Raw genomic sequence first — 27,260 nt, forward strand, 5'->3', positions numbered from 1 at the left:
AATAAACCTACCTAAGGAGACAAAAGACCTGTATGCAGAAAACTATAAAACACTGATGGGAGAAATCAAAGATGACATATACAGATGGAGAGATATACTATGCTCCTGGATTAGAAGAATCAACATTGTGAAAATGACTATACTACTCAAAGCAATCTACAGGTTCAATGCAATCCCTATCAAATTACCAAGGGCATTTTTCACAGAACTAGAACAAAAATTTTTACAATTTGTATGGAAACACAAAAGACCCTGAATAGCCAAAGCAATCTTGAGAAAGAAAAACAGAGCTGGAGGAATCAGGCTCCCTGACTTCGGACTATACTACAAAGCTACAGTAGTCAAGACAGTATGGTACTGGCACAAAATATAGGTGACACCTATGGTCACCTTATCTTTGAAAAAGGAGGCAAGAATATCCAATGGAGAAAAGACAGCCTCTTCAATAAGTGGTGCTGGGAAAACTGGACAGGTACATGTAAAAGAATGAAATTAGAACACTCCCTAACACTATACACAAAAATAAATTCAAAATGGATTAAAGACCTAAATGTAAGGCCAGACACTGTAAAACTCTTAGAGGAAAACATAGGCAGAACACTCTATGACATAAATCACAGCAAGATCCTTTTTGACCCACCTTCTAGAGAAATGGAAATAAAAACAAAAATAAACAAATGGGACCTAATGAAAGTCAAAAGCTTTCCCACAGCAAAGGAAACCATAAATAAGACAAAAAGACAACCCTCAGAATGTGAGAAAATATTTACAAACAAAGCAACTAACAAAGGATTAATCTCCTAAATATACAAGCAGCTCATGCAGCACAATATCAAAAAAACAAACAACCTAGTCCAAAAATAGGCAGAAGACCTAAATAGACATTTCTCCCAAGTAGACATACAGATGGCCAACAAACACATGAAAAGATGCTCAACATCACTAATCATTAGAGAAATGCAAATCAAAACCACAATGAGGTATCACCTCACACCAGTCAGAATGGCCATCATCAAAAAATCTAGAAACAATAAATGCTGGAGAGGACGTGGAGAAAAGGGAACCCTCTTGCACTGTTGGTGGGAATGTAAATTGATACCCCACTATGGAGAACAGTATGGAGTTTCCTTAAAAAGCTAAAAATAGAACTACCATACGATCCAGCAATCCCACTACTGGGCATATACCCTGAGAAAGCCATAATTCAAAAAGATACATGTAGACTTCCCTGGTGGTGCAGTGGTTAAGAATCCACCTGCCAATGCAGGGGACACGGGTTCGAGCCCTAGTCCAGGAAGATCCCACATGCCATGGAGCAACTAAGCCTGTGAGCCACAACTACTGAGTCCACGCACCACAACCACTGAAGCCCACATGCCTAGAGCTTGTGCTCTGCAACAAGAGAAGCCACCGCAATGAGAAGCCTGTGCACCACAACGAAGAGTAGCCCCTGCTCACCACAACTAGAGAAAGCCTGCGCACAGAAACAAAGACCCAACGCAGCCAAAAATAAAATATAAATAAATAAATTTATATAAAAAAATTGTCAACTTAAAAAAAAAAAGATACATGTACCACACTGTTCATTGCAGCACTATATACAATAGCCAGGACATGGAAGCAACCTAAATGTCTATCAACAGATGAATGGATAAAGAAGATGTGGCACATATATACAATAGACTATTACTCAACCATAAAAAGAAACGAAATTGAGTTATTTGTAGTGAGGTGGATGGACCTAGAGTCTGTCATACAGAGTGAAGTAAGTCAGAAAGAGAAAAACAAATACCGTATGCTAACGCATATATATATGGAAGATAAAAAAGCTGTACTGATGAACCTAGTGGCAGGGAAGAATAAAGACACAGACGTAGAGATGGACTTGAGGACACAGGGGTGGAAGGGAAAGCTGGGATGAAGTGAGAGAGTAGCATGGACATATATACAGTACCTAATGTAAAATGGATGGCTAGTGGGAAACTGCTGCATAGCACAGGGAGATCAGCTCAGTGCTGTGTGATGACCTAGAGGGATGGTATGGGGGGGTGGGAGGGAGGCTCAAGAGGGAGGGGATGTGGGGCTATATGTATACATATAGCTGATTCACTTTGTTGTACAGCAGAAACTGACACAACATTGTGAAGCAATTATACTCCAATAAAGATGTGGGAAAAAAAAAAGAAAATGTTTTGTAATTAAATATTGGTGATGGGGCTTCCCTGGTGGCGCAGTGGTTGAGAGTCCGCCTGCCGATGCAGGGGACACGGGTTCGTGCCCCGGTCCGGGAAGATCCCACATGCCGCGGAGTGGCTGGGCCCGTGAGCCATGGCCGCTGAGCCTGCGCATCCGGAGCCTGTGCTCCACAACGGGAGAGGCCACAACAGTGAGAGGCCCGCGTACCACCAAAAAAAAAAAAAAAAAAAAAAAAATTGGTGTTGATTGCACAACCTTGTGAATAAAATAAAAAGCACTGAACTGTACACTTCAAATGGTGAATTATATGGTATGTGAATTATGTCTCAATTTTAAAAATGAAAGAGCATGGAAGAATGGAAGATAGATAAACAGCTCTAAAGGCTCAAATTCCTAGACAGTAAATGCACCTCACTTGCCATACCTAAGTAATACCAAACACATACCTAAATGCATTGTGTGAGATTGTTCCAAATTATGTCAAGGGTGAGAAAATATTAAATGCTATAAGAAGCTGGTTATGTTCAAGGGAGCTGCGAGCAGGTTGCCTGTAATAAAATGACAACCAACTGACAGCAAAATTTGCATTAGCAACAGCAGATGCCAAAAGACAATGAAGATATATCTTTCATAGGCTGAGGGAAAATAAAGCATTATATAATAGCTAAAATAGCTAAATTATTAGTTATGAATGAAGGCAAAGTAAAAACATTTTAGGTTTACCATGACATAATTTAGCACTCCAGACTTCACTAAAAGAAGTATAAGGGACATACCTCAAGAGGAAGAAAGGTGAACCCAAGAGCAAAGTGTGAGAGATGGGAATTAATGGTGAGCACACAAGTAAATAAAGCATGTTGGTAAATGTGAGTAACTAGTCACCATAAAAATAATGTCCATATTTTTTGCGTTAAAATAGGAAACAGAAGCTACAGATGGAAGAGGGGATATTTAAGAGGGAATTAAGGAATGCTAAGATCTATTCTGTCTTCGGGCAGAGCTTTGTAATTTTGTAACTTTTTTTGCAACACAAAGGATCATCAGTAAAAATAATAGAAATATAACCTATAGCATCTAAGTCAGCAAATGAACAACAACAAAGAAAGGGAATACAGAAAATGTATCTACTTGATAGAAGGCAGAAAGGAGAAAAAAGAAGCAAGGAGTAAAGAATGATTATAAAATTAGATAGTAGAATCAAGTCCAAAACTATCAGTAATAAGAATAATTGCAAATGGCGCAAACTCTGCTCTTAAAATACAGAAATTTGGATTAAAAAAAACAAAATCCAGCCCTGTCCTTTTAAAAGAAACACTTTTAAGAAAAACTCCCAGAAAGTCTGCTAATGTATGGCAGAAGAAATTCCATGCAAAATATAAAGCTAGTTCTTTGAAAAGCATCATCCATTTTAACATCTGTACAATATCCTATTATATAAATGTGCCACAGGATGTTTAATCATTTTTCTGTTGATGGTGGTTTTCCTCTTTTTTGCTTTTGCAAACAATGCTCAACATAATGTTGGGCAAGAAAAGCAAGTTTCAATAAGATTTATACCATCTAACACAATTTGTATTATCTTTTAAAAACAAGCAAAAATAAAAGTAGATATTTTATGGTTGCATAGAGATGCAATAATTGAACGACTATATGCACAGGAATAATAAACATCAAATTCTGGATGTTTTTTTGTGGGGGGAAGGGAAGGGTATATTAGGTACTTAAGTTCTACCGTGATATTTAATCTCTTTAAACAAATTTTTGAACAAATATGCAAAATGTTAAGATCTACTTAAACTGTATTGAGAGAGTACCTGGGTATTTGTTATATTATTAATTATAGTTTCTGTATGCTCAAATATTATATATTAAAGAATTTCCTAGTGAAAAATCTGTGACTGTCTTCCGAGACAGTTTTCTTTGTCACATGTGTCAGTCCTGAAGCTACCAGAGACCACTTCATTAAAGAACTGCTTGTGTGGTTTCCAAAATTATCAAAGCTGTCTCCTGACACACCAGCACCAGGAAACTGCTCTGAGGACATCACCTTGATTCCTTGCATGCCCATAGCAAAGTGACTCTTAGATGGTAAAGTAATAGCACCTGCAGACAAGTTTTTTCTAGTGCCAACTTCAAGTGTGCCCCATGAGGTTTGTGAACGCAGTCAAGCTCATGGGCGGGCCATAAATGATGGAGAGCTGAGCCAATGTTGGCTCTCGCTGGAGGAGTGGCCCAGAGCTTCACTTCCAATCATGATTGCTAACGCTGGAGACTAGTCAGTGGCTTCTGAGCAGATGCCCCCAGCGCCTCGGTCACATCACTTTTCCGAAGTGATCGTTAGATGGAAAGGCACAGTACCGTAGTCATTCGCTGATGCAGATAGCTGATTGCTCCTGTGTGTGCAGCTTCTGGCTTACACGGTAGTGTTGGCAATAGATGCAGCTCTGCTGCTAATCTCCGTTGCCTGATGTAGAAAGAGTTGGTGCGTTGAGATGCCAGCTGGCTTGCAATGACATTTTTTGTGTGTCCTGTTCTAGGGGACTACGGATAAAACATCCATTCAGAGGATTCCTCAGAAGAGAACTCACCAGCCCTGAGGTCTGAAGACATTTTAGGAAGCTTATGTTGCTTTTACAAAAACAAAATATTATGTGTATTGTAAGTTACTGAGTGATTAACTTCAAAAATGGTAACTTCTGATCTTCCTAATACAGGTTTTTAATAGTAAATACTTTGGTATGTATTGCACATCTATCAAATATCAGGGACAATGCTAGGTTCTTCACACGTATTATCTCATTTAATCTTCACAACAACCCTCTAAGGAAGGTACTGTTATCTCCATTTCACAAATTAGGAAACTGAGGCATACTCAGATAAATAGCTTGCCCAAAGTTAGCAGGTGGCAATCCTGTACTCTTTGCTCGAGTTTCATTGTCAGGGGTAAAGACTGATGTCAAACAGTCCACACTGGAACAGCCTTTCTTTCACAGTTGTACTCTGCCTGGGGTAGAGTACAATTATGCAGGTACCGATTTCAGGCACAACTGTGGGGTGTGGAGGGATCCTGCATTGTCTTAATTTTAAGTAAAGATTCCCACGAGTGGTCTCTGCAATTGCCTTCTATCTTGAGTTCAGTTTAAGGGATGCCAGTTGTCATTCTTACTGTGGACCAGAGCAAAACACATTTGTTATACGTGATTTAGCACTTCAGAGCTTTAGAACCCTAAAGAAATTTAACTTTACAGGCTGCTTCTGGCAGAGGTCATAGTTGGTGTGAGCAAAGGACGGAGCTACTGATTTGGCCTTACACTCCCCATCTTCAGATGCACACGTGGACAAAGGCACACACGGATGAAAAAAAATCGAACAAAAGACTTAGCTTGCGTAATCTCCCAAATATTTTTCTCCTTTGAAAGAGCATGCCTCGTGTTCTTTGTGCTTGCCAGGAGAAACAAAATGAAAACAAAGAACTCGATTGAAGATGATCATCTCCTTGAGGGAGGGCTTTCTTATTCTTTTTTATTAATTAAAATAATATTTTTATTAAATTAAACGATTAATCATTAAATCATAAGGTCGCAGGGCATTTAATAGCTAGCAGCTGTTTGAATAAGAAAAGAGCTTATTTTCCAGCCTTACCTAATTGCTCCTGCTCTTTCACCTGTTTGTCAGAGAGACTTGAAAACCGTGCCTCAGCCTCTCCAGACGGTAGTAAGACCTGAGTTGAGGTTACAGCTTTGGTGTAAAACAAAAGTGCTCAGGCCTCAAATTTGAAACTTCAAAGGAAAGGAGCTTGCCGACATTCTTCTTTGAGCAAACACCGGCAAAAAATCTAGGTGTCAAGGCATTGCTGATGCAAAGGAGAAGTATTAGGTTTTGTAGATTCTAGTCAGCTGTGTCAGCTGGTGTGTATTCTAAGTGATTCCCCTCTTCTTTAGTAAATGAGAGATTTATGAAGGTTACTGAGTAGGATGCCGAGTAGTTTACTCATTCATTAAATATTTTTCAGCACCAACTGTTATCAGTACCGGGATTAAATTCTGGGGATGCAAATGTGTATAACACCCTGTCCCGTCCTAATGAAGTTTATAGCCAGGATCAGTGATCTGTAGGGTGAAGCATAAGGAAGAGGTATCTCAAAGACCAGGGAATCAGTGGTTCGAGAATGGCTTCCAATGAAGGTGACTCAAATAATTATTATGGCTCAGCATAGTAAATGCAAAGAGTCTTAAGAATCAAAGTCATTTGTTTGTCATTTTCCTAATTACGTCAAGGTTAGAGTTCAGGGACTGAAACTCCTTCCATCCTGGTTGGGTATCTAAGCCACCCTTCCCATCTGGGGGTTCCAGCTCATGGTTAGGAATAGCCCAAAGTGATTGAATGAGGCTCAGTATTTGTACATGGTATAAATAGTTTAGAATGTGGGGTAGATGATTCTGCTTTGCTTAAAATGGCACTGGGTTTCAGCAAAGTGTTTCCCTTAGGTAGCTGAATGGAAAAACAAACATATATATATATATATATATGTAATTTTTCCCCACAAATGCCCATTTTGGATAATTAGCCTTTTGTGAATCACAGTGGTGTGTTCTCTGCCAAATAGTCACAAATAAATTCATTACTTTCATCTCTTCGTTGTGTGCTGAGGTCTTTCATGTGGTAAAATCCATTTGTACGGGGAATGACATGACTTTTCTACACTATAATAAGAAATCCACCAGGGAGGCCACCATTAAAAGGCTCCTTGTGATGACCTTTCCTCTCCTGTGCTGTGTAATGATGGTAGCCACATACCAAGCACCTACAACATACTGGCACTCCGCGAGGTTGCAAGGTACCATACCTACATTATCTCAGTTATAGCCCCTTTAAAATCCTCACAACCACCATGCAAAGAAGTTACCATTTTCCCCATTTTACAGAAAAAAAACAAAAACAAACCCAAAACCCTGAATCCCAAAACAGATTATCTCCTTAGGATCTCACAGCTGGTAACAGTTTAATCCAGTTCTGTGACACCCCAAACCCACGCTTCTCTCACAATACCACACCACCTCTCCCAAAAGTAGACCTTCGTGGATTTGATTCTTGTCACAGATCTTAGCATGTGGCCAAGGGTTGGCCACTCCTGTGTGCAATGACCAGACCCTGTCAGCTGCCCCAAGCATCCCTCGAAACGTAAGGATAAGCCGACATATTCTCAAAACAAACTCGGCACCTAAGCCAGTGGTTCTCAACCTGGCTACGAGTTAGAACCATTGGGCGTTACAAACATACTTGCTTGGGCTTCACCTTAAAATAACAGATTACTTTCAAGACTCTTGGAGGTGGGGCTTAGGAATACAGTAAATCTGAAGCTTTCCAGGTGATCTGATGGGCATCCAGGGTTGAGAAATGCAGGTGGAAGCAAACAGCTTCAGGTTGGATGAAGGGCAATAAAACTATGTGGTTTATTTTTTTCCCTGTGGCCATGTATTCCTCTGGGGACGTGGAAATGCTGGTCAGGTGATCTTTCCACACTAGGGAGTGGTTTGGTTCAGGCAGTGTCAATTGGCCTTTTTCTGGATAGCTTCTCAGACAGCAAGCTTCCTGTCTCCTGTGCTCTTTGCTCTGTAAGCTTCAGATATGGCACCAGTAGATTAGTTAGTATTCCCATTTTCTTGAGGAAGAGTCCTTGGAGAACCAGAGTCTTTTCCAATGTAGATGCTGGGTTTAAGTATTCTAGTTTTAATATAAACTACACCTTGAAGAGTTTAAGAACAGACCCTCACCTTAGACAGCACTCATCTAATGTGCATGGTTTAAGAGTAATTTTCTGGCTGGGTTCATGTCGCTAGATTGTATTTCTGCAAAAGGAAGGAAGACCTATCAGCATGGCCTTCATGTAACGCTTTCATGCCTTGAGGAGACAAAGCAATTCCCTAGCTGGGAAAGTATTCTGCTGCTGAGTTTTCCTGGCAATTGCAAATCTTCCAGATAATTCCTGAAATGTAGGATCTGCCTCTGAGGAGAGGGATGGAAACTGATACTGGGTGAACGCCTACTACGTGTCAGCGCTGTGCTGGCTGTTTCTAATACGTTGCTTTCTTGTCATTCTCAGGCCTCTGCAGTGAGTGTTACTATCTGTTTTTTTCTTTTTATGGGAAACTGAAATTATGTGTCCCAGTCATATGGGGACAGAGAAAGAACTGAATCTGACTCCCTTCCAAGGATGGGTGAGGGGTGACTACAAATGAGATAATGGATATAAAGACACTGAACTGCACAGAAGACAGGCCATGCTACTGGGCTCCTTAAACAGCAAAGCCCCGGGTTCACAAAAAGTTGTTATACTTCACTTTCATTTTTAAAACTGTTTGCTGGGAAGCCTAGATATTGAACAAGGACCAAGTCTCCTGTTCTGGTGAGACAAATTAACATCTTCCACTTGCCCTTTAAGGAAAAGACCAGCTATGAAAACCAATTCAGCCAAACTGCTAATTTTAAAGGGTGTGTTTCTTCCTTTGGGACTGGGATGAACCCGTCTTGATTCCACTCTCTGTGGAGCTGATGTTAGTGAGAGGAGTCTTTTGGCTGATTGCGTGTCTTCCCACGAGCTTATCTTCAGAACGCAGTTAATTCATACCAAATGTGCTAGTGTGGCTGCCTCAATCAGAAACAGGTATAAGTCGGGTTTGGAATTCCAGATGCTCTGAGAAGTTGTCCCAGGAAGAAGCTAGAAAGAGTCCAGAGAGAAGACAAATCCAGAGGGCGAAACTGATGTCAGGCCGATTCTCTGAAAAGGGCAGAAGGAGTGAGCAACACCCTTTCCACCAGCCCAAGATCGGCGCTGCCAGGGATGGTGGTGCCTGTCCCAGAGTCTTTCCAGAGCTCCCCTTACCCACAAGCAGTTCCCCTGGACATGATCACTGTCACTACAATAATAATAAAAGTTGCCCTTAACTGAAGGCCTTCTTTATGCCAGTCACTGTGGTTCACATGGTTCACATGCCCCATCTCGCTGAGTCCTCCCAAGAAGCCCTGTTAAGTGTGTAACATTGTTATTCAGAGGGGAAAAGTGACACTTGAGAGGGGGGGTGTTTGCCTAAGACTAAACAGCTGGGGGAGGTGAAGGAGGCTTTAAAACCAGGTCTCTCCGACTTCAAAGCACCCACTCTTGCTCTCACGCCTTAGTCAGACACCAGGAACATCCTCTTTGGTCTTACTCGTTGCTTTTCCAAGCGCTCAGTATATTGAGGAAGGATCGCTGACTCTGAGTGTTGCAGATTTCCTCACAATCCTCAGGTGATAGCATCAAAGTTGTTTTTTCCAACAGAAAGAACATTTGTTTCTTCATTTCTCAGAGCTTTTGTCTTCATGTTAGACCCAACAGGAAGAACAAACTATGTGGGTAGGAGAGAAAAAAAAAAAAAAAGCCTAATTTTGAAGACCACAGGTAACTTTAATTGATGCATAAAGGACTCCTCACCAGCCAGGCAGTTCGTTGTGATCAAACTACAGCAAGAGCCCTGGCTAGCTGTTTACAATTTATAGAACACTTGCAGTGTGTGCAAAATATTATCACTGTCGTTCCCTTTGTGAAGATAAGGAGGGGGAAGATTGGCGAGGCTGAAACGGTAGTTTGCAAACACCTGCACAGTGGAATTATCTGAAGGGCTTTAGAAACTCCTGAGGCCTCAGCCCAACCCCACACAGATTCTGCTTTCATGGGTCTGGGGTACCCAGGATTTTTAAAAGCTCCCCAGGTGGTTCTCATATGCAGTGAGGGGTGAGAACCACCAAGTTTAAAATTTCACCCAAGACCCTGGGGCTCCCCTGACTTGTTTGCTTGTCTCTGGTGCTTAGACCTCTGGAACACCTGTTCCATCCCAAACCCACGTAGGTGAGGGAAGAGACAAAAGCAGCTATTTAAGAGACCTGTTAGCCACGATGTTTATGCAATTCCTTCCTGAGCCATTACCACACAAATTGTATTAAGGAGGAATGATTTGCTTTTGCTTTGGGGGAAGTATGATTATGGCTATGAACAATGGTATTCAAGAATCCCATATATCACAGATATATACTCAAATTATTGATAGTATAAATGAATTACTATTTTAACTTATTATGGTAGTTATTAAAACGTACTCTGAACTTTGGTCCCGGGTTATTTTAAATATGTGAGGTCTGAGGCTAGACCACTTGGATGTGAACCCAGAATCCAGACTTCCTGCAATGCTGGCTGTGTAAACTTTGGCAAGTTACTTAAGCTCAGTTTCCTCACTCAAACTTTGGCAAGTTACTTAAAAGCCTCAGTTTCCTCACTCAGAAAGGGGGTGATCGGGGCTTCCCTGGTGGCGCAGTGGTTGAGAGTCCGCCTGCCAATGCAGCGGACACGGGTTCGTGCCCCGGTCTGGGAAGATCCCACATGCCGCGGAGTGGCTGGGCCCGTGAGCCATGGCCGCTGAGCCTGCGTGTCCGGAGCCTGTGCTCTGCAACGGGAGAGGCCACAACAGTGACAGACCCGCGTACCAAAAAAAAAAAAAAAAAGGGGGTGGTGGTGATAACAGTGCTTGCCTGTTGTATTGTAGTGAAGATTAAAGGCTGGTTCACATTAAATTCCTAGCATTGTGCCTGGTACACGGTGTATGTCAGATATTATCATTATTTTACCATCACGGATCCTGAAATGAAAATCACAGGCTCAGTTCTTGTATCATTTTATCCTCGTGGAACGGATGTTGACACATCAATCCCTTGCAATTCAAAACTCATGGATGATTTTTGAGCATTTTTATAAGGACTTTGTATCAAATTTCAGACATATCAATAGACACTATTTTAGAAATGGAATGTATGGCAGTGGGATTTTGTTCTTCATGTAAAGCAACATTTATGAGGCAATAAATGATTGTTTTTTATCTTGTTAGTGTATGTGTTGTGTTGTGTGTGTGTGTAAATGCAGTTAGAAAATGTCTACATGTGGAAATGTTTTTTCCAAAGGTCATGTTATGGCATTATCTTTGAAAAAGAAGAAAACACATGCAGAACACTTTTGTTTTTTTTTTTTAAAGGTGCCAATATTAGAATTTATTCAGAAGCTAAGAGTAGATCAAGTTTCTGCCTTTGGAGGCAGTCCTCTACAGCAGAGATTCAGAAAATTTCCCAGTTGCTGCTGCTGTGCAGTGGCCCTGCAAGATCACACTGAAGCCGTGGGGGATTGAAGACACAGATTTGGGTTCTAATGCAGATCATGGTTTACCGCACGTGAATTAGGGTGCACGTAGATTAGACGAGCACTAGTGACCATTCCTTCTGCCTGCTGTCAGTGCAAACAACAGGGCACACCGAATTAATAACATACAACATGTTATGACGTGATAACGACAGTGATAATGAATTAAACCAGTCTTTCCGAAAGTGTGACATGCTCCTGATAAAGGGGGCACCTTGGCCTAATCAAAATGAGAAAAACACATGCTGTTGGCTGTTCTTAGGGCTTCATGATACATGTCGCCATCCTTTAGGTCTCTGAGAAGTCCTGCCATGGACATACTAGTTTAACTTTAACACAGTTACATTTGATATATGAATAAATCGCAGTCTATTTTCTGAAGAAGAATAAGTCTATGCATTATTTTCCTATGGGGAAAAAAAAGTCGCCACCAAGCAAAGTGGCCTCAGAGAGAGAGAATAAAAAGTTGGTGATGGCAGACGAAAGGGCGAAAGTCAGAGACACCTTTGGGAGAAATTGCGTTTATGAAAAAGATAAGATCGAAACAAATGAGGATTAAAACTCCTAAAAGAGCGTTAACGTCTATGAAAAACAAACATTGTAATTGTATAATAAAGGATGATGATGTGTCAGCTTTTGTCTTGAACTTTTCTTTTCCTAAGCACATTTGAAAGTAATATAGAGAATGACTTTCCCAAGTTCAGGCTCTGTGCAGAGAAACGTGTCTTTGTCAAATCTTCATTAGCCAATGAGATCGTTTTCTCCAAGTAAATTGCTCTAGGAGACAAGAGCAGACTTTGTGAACGTGTCTTCAAGAGAAAAAGGGTCCAACTTGTTGATAAGCATATGAAGGGGAGGGGATTCTGTTCCCAATTTGGTTCTTCTCTGCTTGGGGCGGGGAGGGGCTTGGGTTGAGGGAGCAGAAGAGGATTGTAACACTACTGCCTGGGTTCAGCTGTGGGAGGTACCCAGTCATCGAAAGGGAAAGGGCCAGATCTCCTTCCAGAGATATCTCAGGAATCGCCAAAAGACAAAGGAAAGGGTCCTTAAGCGGCCACAGCACCACCCCGGAAGAAAGGTCCTCATTAAATTCAAAACCGTGCCCTCATCCCAGGTGCCGCTGTTTTGCCCTGTCATCATTTCCTGTTCCCCTGTAGAGGGGAAAGGCAGTCAATGCGTACAAACAGCACTGTGTGAATTTTTATTTTTTCCCACATTTTGAGTGAGGGTGACAGCAGGCATATAAGTATTTCCACAATCTCGGTGGGGAGCCGATCTCTATCAGCGGATTCAACTCTATTTGCAGCGACTCCAGTGGCAAGGAGAGCTTTCGTTCTGACGATCAGAATTCTAGCAAACGGTAAATGTTTCTTCATGCTGAGAAGTGGGAAATTCAATAATACTTTGGCTGGGTTCATGCTGAGTAGTGAAAATAGAATGAATATGGAGAGGGACTGTGACTTAAAGAGCAGTAAATCAGCTAGCCCAGAAGTGTGGGGACCATCAGCTTTTAATTCGAAGCCCTCGCCTGTTTCTACTCCATTCTCCAGGGTAACGGGACTGTTTTTATATTTGTTCCTAGAGTGTTTTGTGCTGCAATCCCTTGTTTACCCCAAGAAACAGAATTAAACATTCTGAGTTTTTTTTTAATCTGCATATACATTATTATGGCACTATAGGACCATTTGCTGAAAATCTTAACTTATGTGTTAGCCTAACTCCAAAGGCAAAGTAGGTGTGGGTAGTGTAGAGCTTGTAGTAATAGCATTACTTATTATGATTGAACACTTTTTCTTCTGTAAGCAAGTCACAGGTTTCAGAGGGGGTTACTGGAATGGAAGCCCCATGAGGGTAGAGGTTTCTGCCTGTTTTGTTCATTGTTGTATCAGCAGGACACACAGTTAAGTGCTTTAACAAGTCGGTGAATGAATATTGATCTCTAGGCTGCGAACAGTATACTCAGCTGTGAGTGCTCTGAAAGGTCTCGGACTAAAGTGCAGAGTAAACTCAGTTTTCCTGACTTTCCATTATGTATAGTTTTGTAGAATAGCTTTGATACTTGATTCTATGGAAGAAATTTTTAGTAGTATGTTTCTTTTTAAAAAGTTACATCACTAAAACTTGATCATCATAGAAAAAATAGAAAGTGTAAACAATTAAAAAGAAATAAAATTGCCATGCTTATATTACTCAGAGATAATCACGGCTATGGTTTAAATGTATGTTCTCCCAGATTTTCCTATGCACACAGTTATATGTTTTTATAATATTAAGATTAGATGTGTATATGCTTTTTTCATTCAGCAGTACTACATCCTAATAGGTGTGTAGTATATATCACTGTTGTTTTAATTTTCAGTTCCCGAGTGACAAAAATTGTTGAGCATCTTTGCCTATGCTTTTTGGCCATATGTATATCTTCTTTGGCAAGGAGTCTGTTCAGATCTTTGCATATATTTAAATTGGGTTGTTTGTTTCCTTTTGTTGAATTTTAAGAGTTCTTTCCATATTTTGGGTACAAGACCTTTATACATGTGCTTTGCAAATATTTTCTCAATGATGTGCTTCTTATTAGCACTCCGGGATTGTGTGCCACTTTGCAACCCTAAAAGCTTACATACAGTGCTAAGTGCTGATTAATGAGATGGCTGTGCTCACCTGTGTTTGCTTTGTTATTTCCAAAACTGACGTCACTGCTCCCTCTCACTTCCTTAACCCCATCCATTCATTGTCAAAGAACCTTTGTATTCTGGGGTCATCATTGTCTATCTGTAGGAATTTTTTTTTCCTAGGCATTTGTCTTTATTTATTTTTGTTTGGTTTTTTTTGCGGTACATGGGCTTCTCACTGTTGTGGCCTCTCCCGCTGCAGAGCACAGGCTCCGGATGCGCAGGCTCAGCGGCCATGGCCCACGGGCCCAGCTGCTCCACAGCATGTGGGATCTTCCCGGACCAGGGCACAAACCCGCGTCCCCTGTATCGGCAGGCAGACTCTCAACCACTGCGCCACCAGGGAAGCCCTATCTTTATTTATTTTAAGTGAATGACCAAAGTGATGATGTGCTTATTCATCTATTTGCAATAAGATTTCTAGTGAGAGTTCAACCCTGTTTGTTTCCTGGTTTTAAAGAAAACAAACAGGTCTGGGGGCCAGGAAGTCACCCCCAGGATTTAGGAGCACTGTGTAGTTGGTGAGGCTAACTGTTGTCTGTCTTCCTTTGAATGGCCTGCAGTCACCAAGCCTCCTCTGCGTCATTTTAAATACCCTGCTTATGCATCTAGCGCCTACGCACCTTCGGTCCCAAAGAAACCTGATGAGCATCCTGCAAGGTACAAGATGCTGGATCAGAGGATCAAAATGAAAAAGATTCAGAACATCTCACATAACTGGAACAGAAAATAAATCAAGGGGAAGAGGGAGTGAGGGAGAGGCCCACCCATCTGCCTCTGGGCACTAACCAGCCACAGTGGGATATGTCTCCAGAATGAAGCCTTCAGGGCTGGTGCTATCATTGTTGACTCCACCAAGGCACGGTGAAGCCTATAGTGAGTTTCCCCTTTGCTGTTCTGTTATAGAGCCATCAGTCACAGGATTTGGAAGTCCATGCAGCCTCTAGCAGCAAACCAGTAAGAGGGTTGTCTCATGCGGCTTTTATTGGTATAGATCTTTCAAAGTCTAAATTGGACCCAAGTTAAAATGATGCTACCCATTCAGAAAAAAATGAAATTCTTCCCATTGACACTTTTTTCATCCCTGGAAATTGACTTGCCCCAATGAGAATATCGGTTTAATAATAATCATTATATTTAAGAAATGCACTTCTAAAAACATCTTTTCCAATTTTTAATACAAATATTTACAATTCAAGTAAACATGGAACTTTCAAAGTCATTGCATTCCCAACAAAAGTTGTACTTCTTTTTTTTTTTTTTTTTTTTTTGCGGTACGCGGGTCTCTCACTGTTGTGGCCTCTCCCATTGCGGAGCACAGGCTCCGGACACGCAGGCTCAGCGGCCATGGCCCACGGGCCCACCTGCTCCACAACATGTGGGATCTTCCCGGACCGGGGCACGAACCTGTGTCCCCTGCATCAGCAGGCGGACTCTCAACCACTGCACCACCACGGAAGTCCAGAAGTTGTACTTCTGAATGGAACTATCTTAGAGGGAAAGGAGAACTGATGAATTGTGTTCATATGTACTTTTGAACTTAGGCTTCATAAAGCAGATCCAAGTTAAAAATAAAGACCGTTGTCTTCGGTTCTCATTGTATGCCTCATGCCTGATAGCCTTGCTGTACCTTTAAGAACATGAGAGTTTACAGGAGATGGATTTTGGATCTGCTTTTCTCCCATCTTTCCTCTTCACTCACGGTAGACAATGCCAGAAGTCAATGGGATGCCTGTACCTCAGGGACTCCTGGTTTGAGATTCACCCAGGAAATGTCCATTTAGTCTTATGGTCCTGGTTCAAGAGAGTATAAAATGCTGAAGCTAATTTGAATTCCGTATTGGCAGATTTTTCTCCGTAAGTTTGGAGGTGACTGTAAGTTAAATTTCAGGTCATCTTCCCAACAGACCACATATCTGAGTCCCTTTGGGAGCCCAATTGCTCTCACAGCTGTTGGCGGGATAGAGGTCTATAACTTACCTCTCTTCATGGTGGCATTTTTTAGCCTTTCTGTATCTCTCCCTAAAGTTTTTACTTTGGGACTAAATTCACAGAAATGATAAGAAAAATCTCAAGGTCAGAAATAGCTTTTGATCCCTTCAGAAATGGTCTGGTGCGATGGCAAACTTCAGGTTTGTTGTCTGTCAGGTCTGATCTCCGGGCCTGTTCTGTCTATAACTAGTTGCAGGTCCTCAGTCTAAATGGCATAACCTTTAAAAGGCTCAGTTTGCTTGACTAGAAAATGGCCTTCATGATCCCCACTCTTGCCTTTTGCGATGAAGATTAGGGATAACATAGGTTTTGTTTGCTATGGCTGAGCCTGGAGAGTCATAGGTACACAGCAGAGGTAGCCGTGAGCACCCCACTGCTGGGAAAACTCTCTGGGATGCCCCTCAAAGAGGGGACTGTACCCTGAGCCACAGCCTTTGGGGTCTGATTGTAAAGCGCGTAGCATCTTCTCTTCTTATTCTCCACATTCATTTCCGATAAACCACAGTTTTGCAAGTTGAGTCTGCACCAGAGTTCAGTGCCCATCAGGCTATTGAGCAATTTATTTATAATGTGCTTTACAACAGTAGTTCAGGGAAATTTAATTGCTATACAGAAAGGAAAATCACTGTGACTTTTCATTAAGGAAGCAATTAATTCTTACCTCCCTGCTTGGTGCCTGAGCAAGAGGACCCTTCTGCAGGCTGGTAGAGTCTAATCCACCTGAATTAGGTTAACTCGACAGGTAATTTCTACCTGTTTGTATACAGATGCCTTAGTGCTTGCTGCATAGTCATTTGGCCACACAGTTGAGACTGTCCATGGGGTAGTGGCCTCCAGTGGATCAACCCACAAATGATGGTCCTCACCTGTCCCTCAGTATATTCAGTCTTAGGTATTGAGATTGTAGCTGTGCTTTCTTTTCTTTTTTTTTTTTTTTTTGCGGTATGCGGGCCTCTCACTGCTGTGGCCTCTCCCATTGCGGAGCACAGGCTCCGGACGCGCAGGCTCAGCGGCCATGGCTCACGGGCCCAGCCGGTCCGCGGCATGTGGGATCTTCCCGGACCGGGGCACGAACCTGTGTCCCCTGCATCGGCAGGCGGACTCTCAACCACTGTGCCACCAGGGAAGCCCAGCTGTGCTTTCTTGACTGTGCTCCTTGGTATTGGAAGCCATGATCCTGAGGAAGAAAGTTGACTCCTTCTGTATTCTTTTATCCCAAGCTGTTACTCTTCAGCCTTTGCTAATCTTTTAATTGAGCAAATGTACAAGTATTGAAATTCTGCATTGCTTGTAAAATGCCTACCATGATTTTTTGCATGATGGGTTGTATGGACAGGCCAGATTATATTCTTATAGCAAATAAAGTGATGCTTTTAAAGAACTTTCTGGTATGTGAGTCATCTTTATCTTCTGCAGAATTCTGGGACTCATAGGAAAAGAGTTAGATTTCCCTTATGCTTGGCACTGTTCAGTCCTGAATATCTTGTCAAGATGAATAGGCTAACTTACCCTTTTCAGCTTGCTTCCTGATTGTATAGGCGAAAGATTTTTTTTAAAAAAAAACAAACCTCCTCCTCCCTACACCACAAACCCAATAAGTTAATTTGTTGAGTAATAATAGCAGCTAGTCCATAGGTAAACATCTGTGTTAGCAACTCAGTTTATATCATTTCAGACGAAGGTGTATAGCTTAGTCTGAAATCTCAGTGGATTCAGAAAAAGGAATATATGTTTGAAGATGAAAGTGCCACTATACTTTTCTTTAAAAAAAGAAAAAGCGACTTTGCTCTTCATATGTGTCTCTGTTTTATCTTTGGATTCAAAATTCCTAGAGGAGAAAAGAATACAGCTTTAGCCCTCAGAGCCTCACCCTTAAAAGGAGGTAGTTTGCCTAAGCCATTCTGCCCCACAAACATTTACCCATGGAGGGCCCATATGACCCAGAGTTGTGGACACAAATATCAAGGTGTGAACTCATCATTTCCTAAAATGCCTTGGGTGATGTTGCATTAGACAACACAGTTGTGTTTCCAGTAAACAATCTCCCATCTGAAGAGAATTTTTATGTTAATAAGCCAAATGAAATGTGTGTCACCCAAAGGGCATCATGCATAGCTCATTTCTGGAAAGGAGGTTGAAACCATGATGAACTGGTGGCACAAGGATCTGGATAAGGCACACACTTAAAAATTATATTTATTTATTCAATTTGATGGAATCAAGGTATGGATCCAACTAGATCCACTCACTTCTTACGCTGCACTGCCACCTGGTGTCTCTTAGAGGCATGAAATGTTTGCTGAGTTCCCCGGGATCTTTTTTTTTTTTTTCCCTTTATAAAAGGAAGTTTTATTGTTAATGATGATAGTTTTTAGCTGGATGAATCTTGGAATTTAAAAGGGCAGGTGGCTGTGGAGAAAACCATTCTCATTCTCATAACAGTGTTGCTCCATTTCTGAATAGGTTTACTCTGCTAGCAAACCCAGGTCCTTGAAGAGTCCTATTGTTTTAAAATAATAATAATACACACATGAACACACTAAGAAATCTTAATCTATGGAGAAAATAAAATAAAATCGGGGGACATATTGGGAGACAAATTGCAGAAGTCCTGGTAAATGTAATAGTGACAGAATGCTAAATAAAAGACAATACCTGTGACATTTAAAATATGGAAATAAACTATTTACAACACCATTTAATTAATTAATTACCATTTAATTACAGTACCATTACTTTACTAGTCCTAGCATGCTCATATGCTCACACAATCTCCATTTCTAAACCCTTTCCTTTTCACCTGTCTCTCCTGGAGAAGCTGTAAAAGTTAACATTCAATTGCCCAGTTTTCTTACATGTAGGGGCAGCCATGTGACACAGTTTCAGCTAATGAGCTATAAGCTGCCTTTTCCAGTTCTCCTTCTTGCCTGGAATAGAGACTTTAGCCTGGATGTGCAGCAGCCATCTTGGGTCTGTGAGGTGTTGATGAGCATGGAAGTAAGGTCCAACATACTGAATGTAAATGGAGCAGAAAGCTAGAAAGAGCCCATGACTCTGATTATATCACCGAACTGCTATACCATTCCTAGACTGACTCCTTGAGACTTAGTGTTGTGTGAGAAAAATAAACTTATATTTCTTTGAGTAACTGTTATTATTTCTCTTGCTACCTCTGAAGCCTATTCCTAAGTAAAAGACCTTGCTTCCCTAAAGTTCCATTAAGATGCTTACATTTTAGTTTTTTTAAAAAAAAAACAGAACTTGTGTGTGTGTGTGTGTGTGTGTGTGTGTGTGCGCGCGCGCGCGCGCGTGTGCGCACACTGCGTTCTCTGGGTAATTATCCAGCGCTGATGTGATCTTATGATTTCCGTTTGTTGACACCATTGAAACTACAAGCTACTGTTTTTTCTTATGCTCCTGTTTGCTTCCCTTTATCTTAATTGCTGTAGGGGGGCAGTTCTCAGGCAGCTGAAGGACGGGTAGAAATTAAGAAACTAAAAAGTGGGTAGAAGAACATTCTAACGAGGAGAAAGAGCATGAACAAAAAGCATACACAATCTGAAGAAAGGCCCATATTATAGGAGCATTGTGACCAATCGGGAGGCTGGCGTGAGGCGAACCTCTCTGGACAAGCAAGGGCTAAATCCTGGAACGCTTGTACAGGCATATTGAGGATCCTGGACTTGATTTTAAGTGTAAGGGGAAGGTTCCAGAAAAATTTAGCAAGTTTCCAGTGGGATAAAATTTGTATTTTTACAAAAATCATCATGGCTGCCCAAAGGAGAATGGATTAGAAGGGGTAAACAGAGAAAACTCAGAAGCCAACAAGGAGACCACAGAGGTTGGGAGGAGTCGAGGCTGATTAGGAGTGGCACTAGAAATAGCGAGGGATGTCGAGTTGATAAGAACTTGGAAAGTACAATCAGCAGAACTTGGAGGGGGCTGAGGGAGGAGTGTGTGCATGAGTGAGGGTAGATTAAGGCAGCGGGTCCAGAGATGGAGAGCACAGGGGCAGGGGGTGGTGCAGGATGGAGCAGGTGGAGAGGGAGGGTACTGGGGACAGAATGGAAACCAATTATTCTGCTCCACACGTGTAGAGTTTGTAAGACACACAATTAGCCCTTTGATTTGCTGGTCAGGAACTCAGAAGAAGGTTCCAATTTGAGTTAGACATTTCAAGAGGACCACACCCCATAATCTCCACATGTTCAGAGGCTACTTGCCCTTATCCCCAACTGCACTTTGCATTACTTTTGGTGGTCTGGGTGGATTCAGTGAAATGAAGCTTTGAGAATCTGGAAAGCCAAGATCTCAGAGGGGACCAATGCCGTGTTTCAGTGAAAGGAGACTGGGGAGTGAGTCTTGAATCCAATTCAGTAGTAACCCTAAAGCCCCAATGCATAGGAAACTTGTAGTTATTAAAAGAACAGAAACTGTAGAGTCTAGAGTACTCTCATCAAATAAGACCTTAGGAAGGTGTTGTCTTATTAGTTTATGTTCAGAACCGATTAATAGCAGGAGAGAACAGGGCCTCAGGATTTTTTGAGCAAACAGAAGTCCTGTGACAAGACTGTTCTTTGTTTTCTTAGTTGAATGTGTAGGACGTGTGTTATTGTCCATGAAGGTACATACATGCTACGCCATTTTCATTTTCTTTGCTTATGCCTCGTTCCTGGCTTTGAGTACCATTCATTCACTGTTTTATTGACCACTGGTGGTTGAATCACTTCACTGTGCTGTGTGCTGGGAACATGCAACAGTGATTAAGATGCAACCTTTGGTCTCCAGGAGCTCTCATCCAGTGGGGAGGTAACTTTATGAACAAACAACATGATGAGGGCTGTGCCTGAGCTGTAAGTAGAAAGAGAAAAGGCAGAAAGTGTTGTTAAATCTGGGGATGCTTTAGGCAGAGAATCAGAGCGTATATGATCTGGCCCCTCTATCTCTCCAATATCGCCTGCAGCCATTTCCCACCCCAGATCCCTTCCATTCCGGTCCTAACAAGTTTCCTGTCATCCCTAGCTCAGCTCATTCCTCCTTGGCCCTATGATGAGCCACATGCCAGGCGAATATATGCATGACCTCCGAGAAGGAAGATAAACAATTCTGGTTACAGTCAGGTAGAATGTAAACTGGTATAAAACCAGCCACCTGGTGAGAAGAATCTTAAAGAAGATGAAAATGGGTGAAAATAACTGAAGATACACTTGAAGCTACTAATTAAGAATAAGATATGAAGTAGTTAAAAACAGAGTAGAATACAATTTAGAGAAAAATAAGAACTCGAGAGACCTTATTAATAAAGGAATAAAGAAGCTAATAATATTGAAAATAACTAATATTGAAAATAACTAAAGTTAATTTCAATATTGAAAATAACTAAAACTAAATAACTTATAAGGTAAGATATATATTATAAACTTAAAAGAGATGTAAAATTAAGGTAAAACCAGTTAATCTAGTTACTATCACCTCATGTAAACTCTCCGAATTTCTCATAATTAATGCCCAGGAAAGATAAAACATAAAGAAATATAAAAACAAGAGATAGGGACTTCCCTGATGGTGCAGTGGTTAAGAATCCGCCTGCCATTGCAGGGGACACGGGTTCGATCCCTGGTCCAGGAAGATCCCACATGCCACGGAGCAACTAAGCCCGTGCACCACAACTACTGAGCCTGTGCTCTATAGCCCGCGAGCCACAACTACTGAAACCCCCACACCTAGAGCCTGTGCTCCGCAACAAGAGAAGCCACCGCAAAGAGGAGTCAGCGCACTGCAAAGAAGAGCAGCTCCCACTCACTGCAACTAGAGAAAGCCCGCACGTAGCAGCGAAGACCCAACGCAGCCAAAAATAAATAAATAAAATAAATAAAATAAATAAAATTTCTAAAAAAAACAAAAGATAAAAAGTCACAGCAGCACACAATCCGAGACTAAAAGATATTTAATCACAGAATCTAGTAGAGACTGTCCTTAATTACAAGGATTTTTATAAAACTGGGACTAGAACAAATAGATCAAAACAACATGATTATATTAGTAAACAAATTATTGACCTTTTAATGTACAATTATGATGGAAATGCATTTCTTTTTTTTTTTTTTTTTTTTTTAATTTGCAGTACGCGGGCCTCTCACTGTTGTGGCCTCTCCCGTTGCGGAGCACAGGCTCCGGATGCGCAGGCTCAGCGGCCATGGCTCACGGGCCCAGCCGCTCCGCGCCATGTGGGATCTTCCCGGACCAGGGCACGAATCCGTGTTCCCTGCATCGGGAGGCGGACTCTCAACCACTGCGCCACCAGGAAAGCCCAACTCTATTACATTTTTATCTCTGATAAAAAAACTTCACAGAGCAAAAAATAAACCTCAGTCTTGTCTAAAGGATCACAAAAATCTGAATATTGCAAATCAACGTTTGCTGAGTATTAAAGGCACTAACAATAGACAGGAAACTGCAATGTGACAATTTTTCCAGCAGGTGGCGATGCTGTGCAGGAAGAAAAGCTACCCTCAGGCTAGAGGAGAATGGAGGCTGGCTGGGGACAGCCATCAGCCAACACTAATTGAACATTTCTAGTTTCCAGGCACTGCCCTAGGTGTGCAGTGAGTCCAGTAGGAGTGAGGCAGTGTCGCTCAGCTTTGGGAGCTCACAGTCTTAGGGGAGAATGTGTCTGTCAGGCAAGGTCATTCATTCATGCTGCTCGGAAAAGAACTTAAAAACAAACCCCACACCTTGTGCATTGTTGGTAGGAATGTGAAGTGGTGAAAAACAGTAAGGTGGTTCCTCAAAAAATTATAAACAGAATTACCATATTATCCAGCAATTCCACTTCTGGGCATATACCTAAAATAATCAAAAGCAGGGTCTGGAAGAGATATCTGTACACCGTGTTCATAGTACCACTAATCACAATAGCTAAAATGTGGAAACAGCCGAAGTGTCTATAGATGGATGAATGGATAAACAAAATGTGGTATATTATACAATGGACTACTTATTATTCAGCCTTAAAAAGGAGGAGAATTCTGATACATGCTACAACATGGATGAAGCTTGAGGGCATTATGCTGAGTGAAATAAGCCGTTCACAAAAGACAAATACTGTGTGATTCCACTTTTATGAAGTACTTGGAGTAGTTGAATCCATAGAGACAGAAAGTAGAATGGTGGTTGCCAGGGGCTGGAGGGAGGGGAGTTAGTGTTTAGTTACAGAGTTTCAGTTTTACAAGATGAAAAGGGTCCCGGGGATAGATGGTTATACAATATGAATATATTTAGCGCCATTGAACTGTACACTTAAACATGGTTAAGATGGTAGATGCTGTGTTATGTGTACTTTACCACATACGCACCACCACCCCCGAAGCAAATTCTTCTCTGCCTGTTAGCCTGTCTGCAGTGTTTCCCCATATTGTAGGGACACGGGGAAATCCCTAAGGCAAACCTACACACATTTCCAGGCTGCACTCCTTGGTTCAAGACCTGGAAAGAGAGGGTGTGTTTACGTTTGCTTGGCTATCATAGTAGGTGTGGTCATCAATCCAACGACTGAATATGAAATTTGATGTCTCCCTCCCGCAGTTGTGACCTTTCAAAGGTGTAGAAAAAGAAGACGGTCACCTGTCCTAGAGCTGCAGACCCAGGAAGCAAAAAGAAACCATAGTTATTGTTCTACTCTGGGCCAGGCATTCTACTTTGTAAGCATTATCTCGCTTAACCTTTATTTAATCACCTCAAAGAGACAGGATCAGCCATCATTCTCCCTTGGCAAGTAAGGAAATTGTGGCTCAAAGTTCACAACGTTACCCAAGCTCCATAGTTAGTGAGCGTCAGGGGGGCAGGATCTGAGCTCTGACTGCTCAAATGGAGGCTCTCTGTGTGGTCTGATGAGGAGATGACAGGTGTGGACCGTTTGCTTATACTGCCCTTATGATGCTAAAAGGCGGTGCTTTCCAAATGTGAATCAAGTGTTAGGGATCACCGGTGTCCCTTGTAAAAAATAAAATTCTGCTTTGGCTTCCGCAGGGGATTCTGCACTTCTAATGAGCTCTTAGGGGATACCAAAGGCGCTGGTATCACTTTGAGTAGCAAGACTTTAATTTGCAGAGGTTCCCAAACTTTCTCATTGTCTCAGCAGCTTTTGCTCAGGACTTTGGTTCAAAAGAAATTCCTATTCTGTTTTTTAAGTTGTTAGTTCCAAACAACTTACTAAGTATTATGTTCTAACAGCTTAGTTGCCATTAAACAATTATGTATATGTAAATTGAAGAAAACTATGTTTTGATTTTATTCTTGAATAAGCACAATTACTTGCTAGTAGTGAGGCTGGAGCTAGATGGGCCCCAGGCTGAGCAGCTGGAGTTTGTCCTCTGTGGATGGAAACTACAAAATAGCAGGAGGGGGGAGAAGCCATGCCCTGCCTAGATAAGAGACAGAAGAACACGTATTCCTCATTCTCAAAGTCCAGGAGACCTTCCCAGCTACACACATGCAGAAAGTTTCCTTGAAGGTCAAAAAGAGAGGAGGCACCACCGCACAGTAGAAGATGTCAACCCACCCATAGGCTTCTTTGCTAGAATCCATCTTGGCTAAGAGATACACACGTACACATGGGAGGACCCTGAGATATACCAAATATGGACTCAGAACCAGGCAAAGCAAGATGATTTGCCAAAGGAAACCCTAAGGAAATGCGCCATAAAAGTGATTCAAACTACCACGAAGGCACGACTCTCTGAGCCCGCCTGTGCATCTATCCACATTGTACCCTTTCTCCCCCTAATAAACACTTTCCTTGTTTCACTACTTTCCGTCTCTATGTGGAAATTCATTTCTACACAGTTGATGGGCCAGGTCCTCGTCACTGGCTACTGGTCCCTGGTGGTCTGGGGGCTAGGATTCAGCGCTCTCACGGCCACAGCCTGACTTCAATTTCTGGCTGGGGAACCAAAATCCTGCTTCAAGCCTCTGCCGGCTGAGGCCACCCGAGATCAGTAGGATATATACATACCCCACCCCTGCACAGTTTCTCAAACCTTGGAATCAGCTTGGACGCCACCACCCTCCTCTCCTGTTCCATATTGATCTTTTATGATACTTGCTACTTAGGACAGCAATTGTCAAAAATCCAGCTTCCAAAAGCTATGACATCCTCAAAAGAAATTCAGTGCGTATTGAAACTGTGAACTACCTGGAACTCACCTTTCACACAGAGGCTCACAGATATCAAGTATTGCAGGATTTCCCTCTGAAACTTAAAACATCCCAAGGCACCCCAGAGCTCCTCGGTGCACAGTTTGGGAACCGTGGCTTTAAAGCACTCTGGCTTGTGTTAGAGAACAGCTCTGTGGAGACGCAGACTAGGAGCCAAGAGACCCTTTCACTAAATTACTCTGGGACTTCAGCAGGTTGCCAAGGTCTTGAGGTCCTTTTCTGACTCGAGAGGGGACCATGTGAACTGACCTTTAACATTCAGATATAATATCTGTGATTCTAATGATCTGTACACATGTCTCAACTCCCCCATAAGATTAAGCTCTTAGAGGGTGGGGGCTGAGTCTCATTCAGCATCAAATCCCACAGCACCTTCCTCATAGTAGCTGTTCAGTAAAGACTTGTGCGATAGGGGGCTTCCCTGGTGGCGCAGTGGTTGAGAATCTGCCTGCTAATGCAGGGGACACAGGTTCGAACCCTGGTCTGGGAAGATCCCACATGCCGCGGAGCAACTAGGCCCGTGAGCCACAACTACTGAGCCTGCGCGTCTGGAGCCCGTGCTCCGCAACAAGAGAGGCCGCGATAGTGAGAGGCCTGAGCACCGCGATGAAGAGTGGCCCCTGCTTGCCACAACTAGAGAAAGCCCTCGCACAGAAACTAAGACCCAACACAGCAAAAATAAATAAATAAATTAATTAATAAACTCCTACCCCCAACATCTTCAAAAAAAAAAAAGTTGCATATTCTATTTAAAAAAAAAAAAAGACTTGTATGATAAATGCCTTTCGAAAACATCTTAATCAGTTTCCAGGGCTAGGGGGTGGCGTGGGGTGGAGGGAGATTTTATCAATTCTTTAATATCCAAAACATTTTTATGTACAATAGAAGCATTTTAGTGGCCAGTGTTTTAGCAGTAATTTTAAAAGGATACATGCATAGGGGAGACATTTGTACCATGGAATTCCAGAAGGGCAGGAACAGAAATAGCAATTGAGGAGAACTCAATGCAAAAGCCTGGACTCCAGTTCTAGAACACCTGCTTACTACCTGTGAGGATTTAGGCAAGTGACTTGATTCCCTGTACCTCAGTCTCTTTATCTGTTTAATCTGAATCATAACATCTCTGCGTATAGGGTAATTAAGACTGTTTTAAAAGGTGCCGCGAGTGAGTGTGCTTGGTGAGTTAGGCATCCTTGTCATCCCACCACAGTGGGATCCCACCCCTCTCACCATCCCTGCCACAGAGGGGTGACTACAACTGTCCACTATGTCCAGCAAATGACAGAAACTTCCAAAAACCATAACCAGGAGTAGAGATCCCTGCCCAGCATCACTACTTGAATTATGGGGCTCAGATGTGATCCAGGTAATCGGAGAAGAGCCGAAAGGAGAAGACAAAGAGGCACTCAATCTCTATCCTTGTGAGAGGTGACAAATGAGGCATCGTAAGTCAATTTATTTCATAAATATTTATGTGTCCTTTGAGACAGACACTTTCATCTTCATCTAAGGAATAAAAGCAAATGGACATCAACAGAATGCCAATCATTCTTATTCTTTCCTTGGGACAAATCAAGCTATGGAATAGCTTTCCCTTAAAAATGGAAATTCCAAGCTCAGAACCTGATACTTCTCCCTAAAAGGATAGAACCATCTTCCAATCTCACCTCAGTATCAAGATGAATCACTTTTTCCACCCACCTAAGCCGTCCTCCTGTCCCCTAATTGATGAGACCTCAGGGTTCTACTAACCCTCTCTTTTGAGAATCAGATCCAAGAACACCCACCAATTAATCCAAAAGGTGTCCCTTGGGTTTACAGTTCATCATTATTGATTTTAGCCATATTAGCTATTAAACCTAAAATAGACCAAACATATTTTGTGGGAATGAAGAACTCTATGTGTGTGGGTATATTCATCAGAGTTATTCAGAGAAACAGAACCAATAACACACACACACACAATG

The 27,260-nt window shown here is 42.0% G+C and overlaps 1 protein-coding gene across 7 annotated transcripts in view; it reads left to right on the forward strand.

Annotated features, from left to right (window-relative positions):
- PDE1C (phosphodiesterase 1C) overlaps positions 1 to 17,408 on the forward strand; it is a 556,804-nt gene extending 539,396 nt beyond the window's left edge. For 5 of the 7 annotated variants that reach the window (XM_049714457.1, XM_049714459.1, XM_033428312.2 and 2 more), the window contains one exon: positions 4,734 to 6,826. In XM_049714457.1, coding sequence (XP_049570414.1) covers positions 4,734 to 4,747 — 14 coding nt within the window. In that variant the 3' untranslated portion in view covers positions 4,748 to 6,826. Of the gene's footprint in view, positions 1 to 4,733; positions 6,827 to 14,648 lie in introns of those variants that run through there. The other 2 variants (XM_004269926.4, XM_004269927.4) reach the window with 2 other exon arrangements.
- The last annotated feature ends 9,852 nt before the right edge of the window (positions 17,409 to 27,260 follow it).

The sequence above is a fragment of the Orcinus orca genome, chromosome 9, assembly GCF_937001465.1.
Source record: "Orcinus orca chromosome 9, mOrcOrc1.1, whole genome shotgun sequence".
In the NCBI taxonomy this organism is placed as follows: Eukaryota; Metazoa; Chordata; class Mammalia; order Artiodactyla; family Delphinidae; genus Orcinus; species Orcinus orca.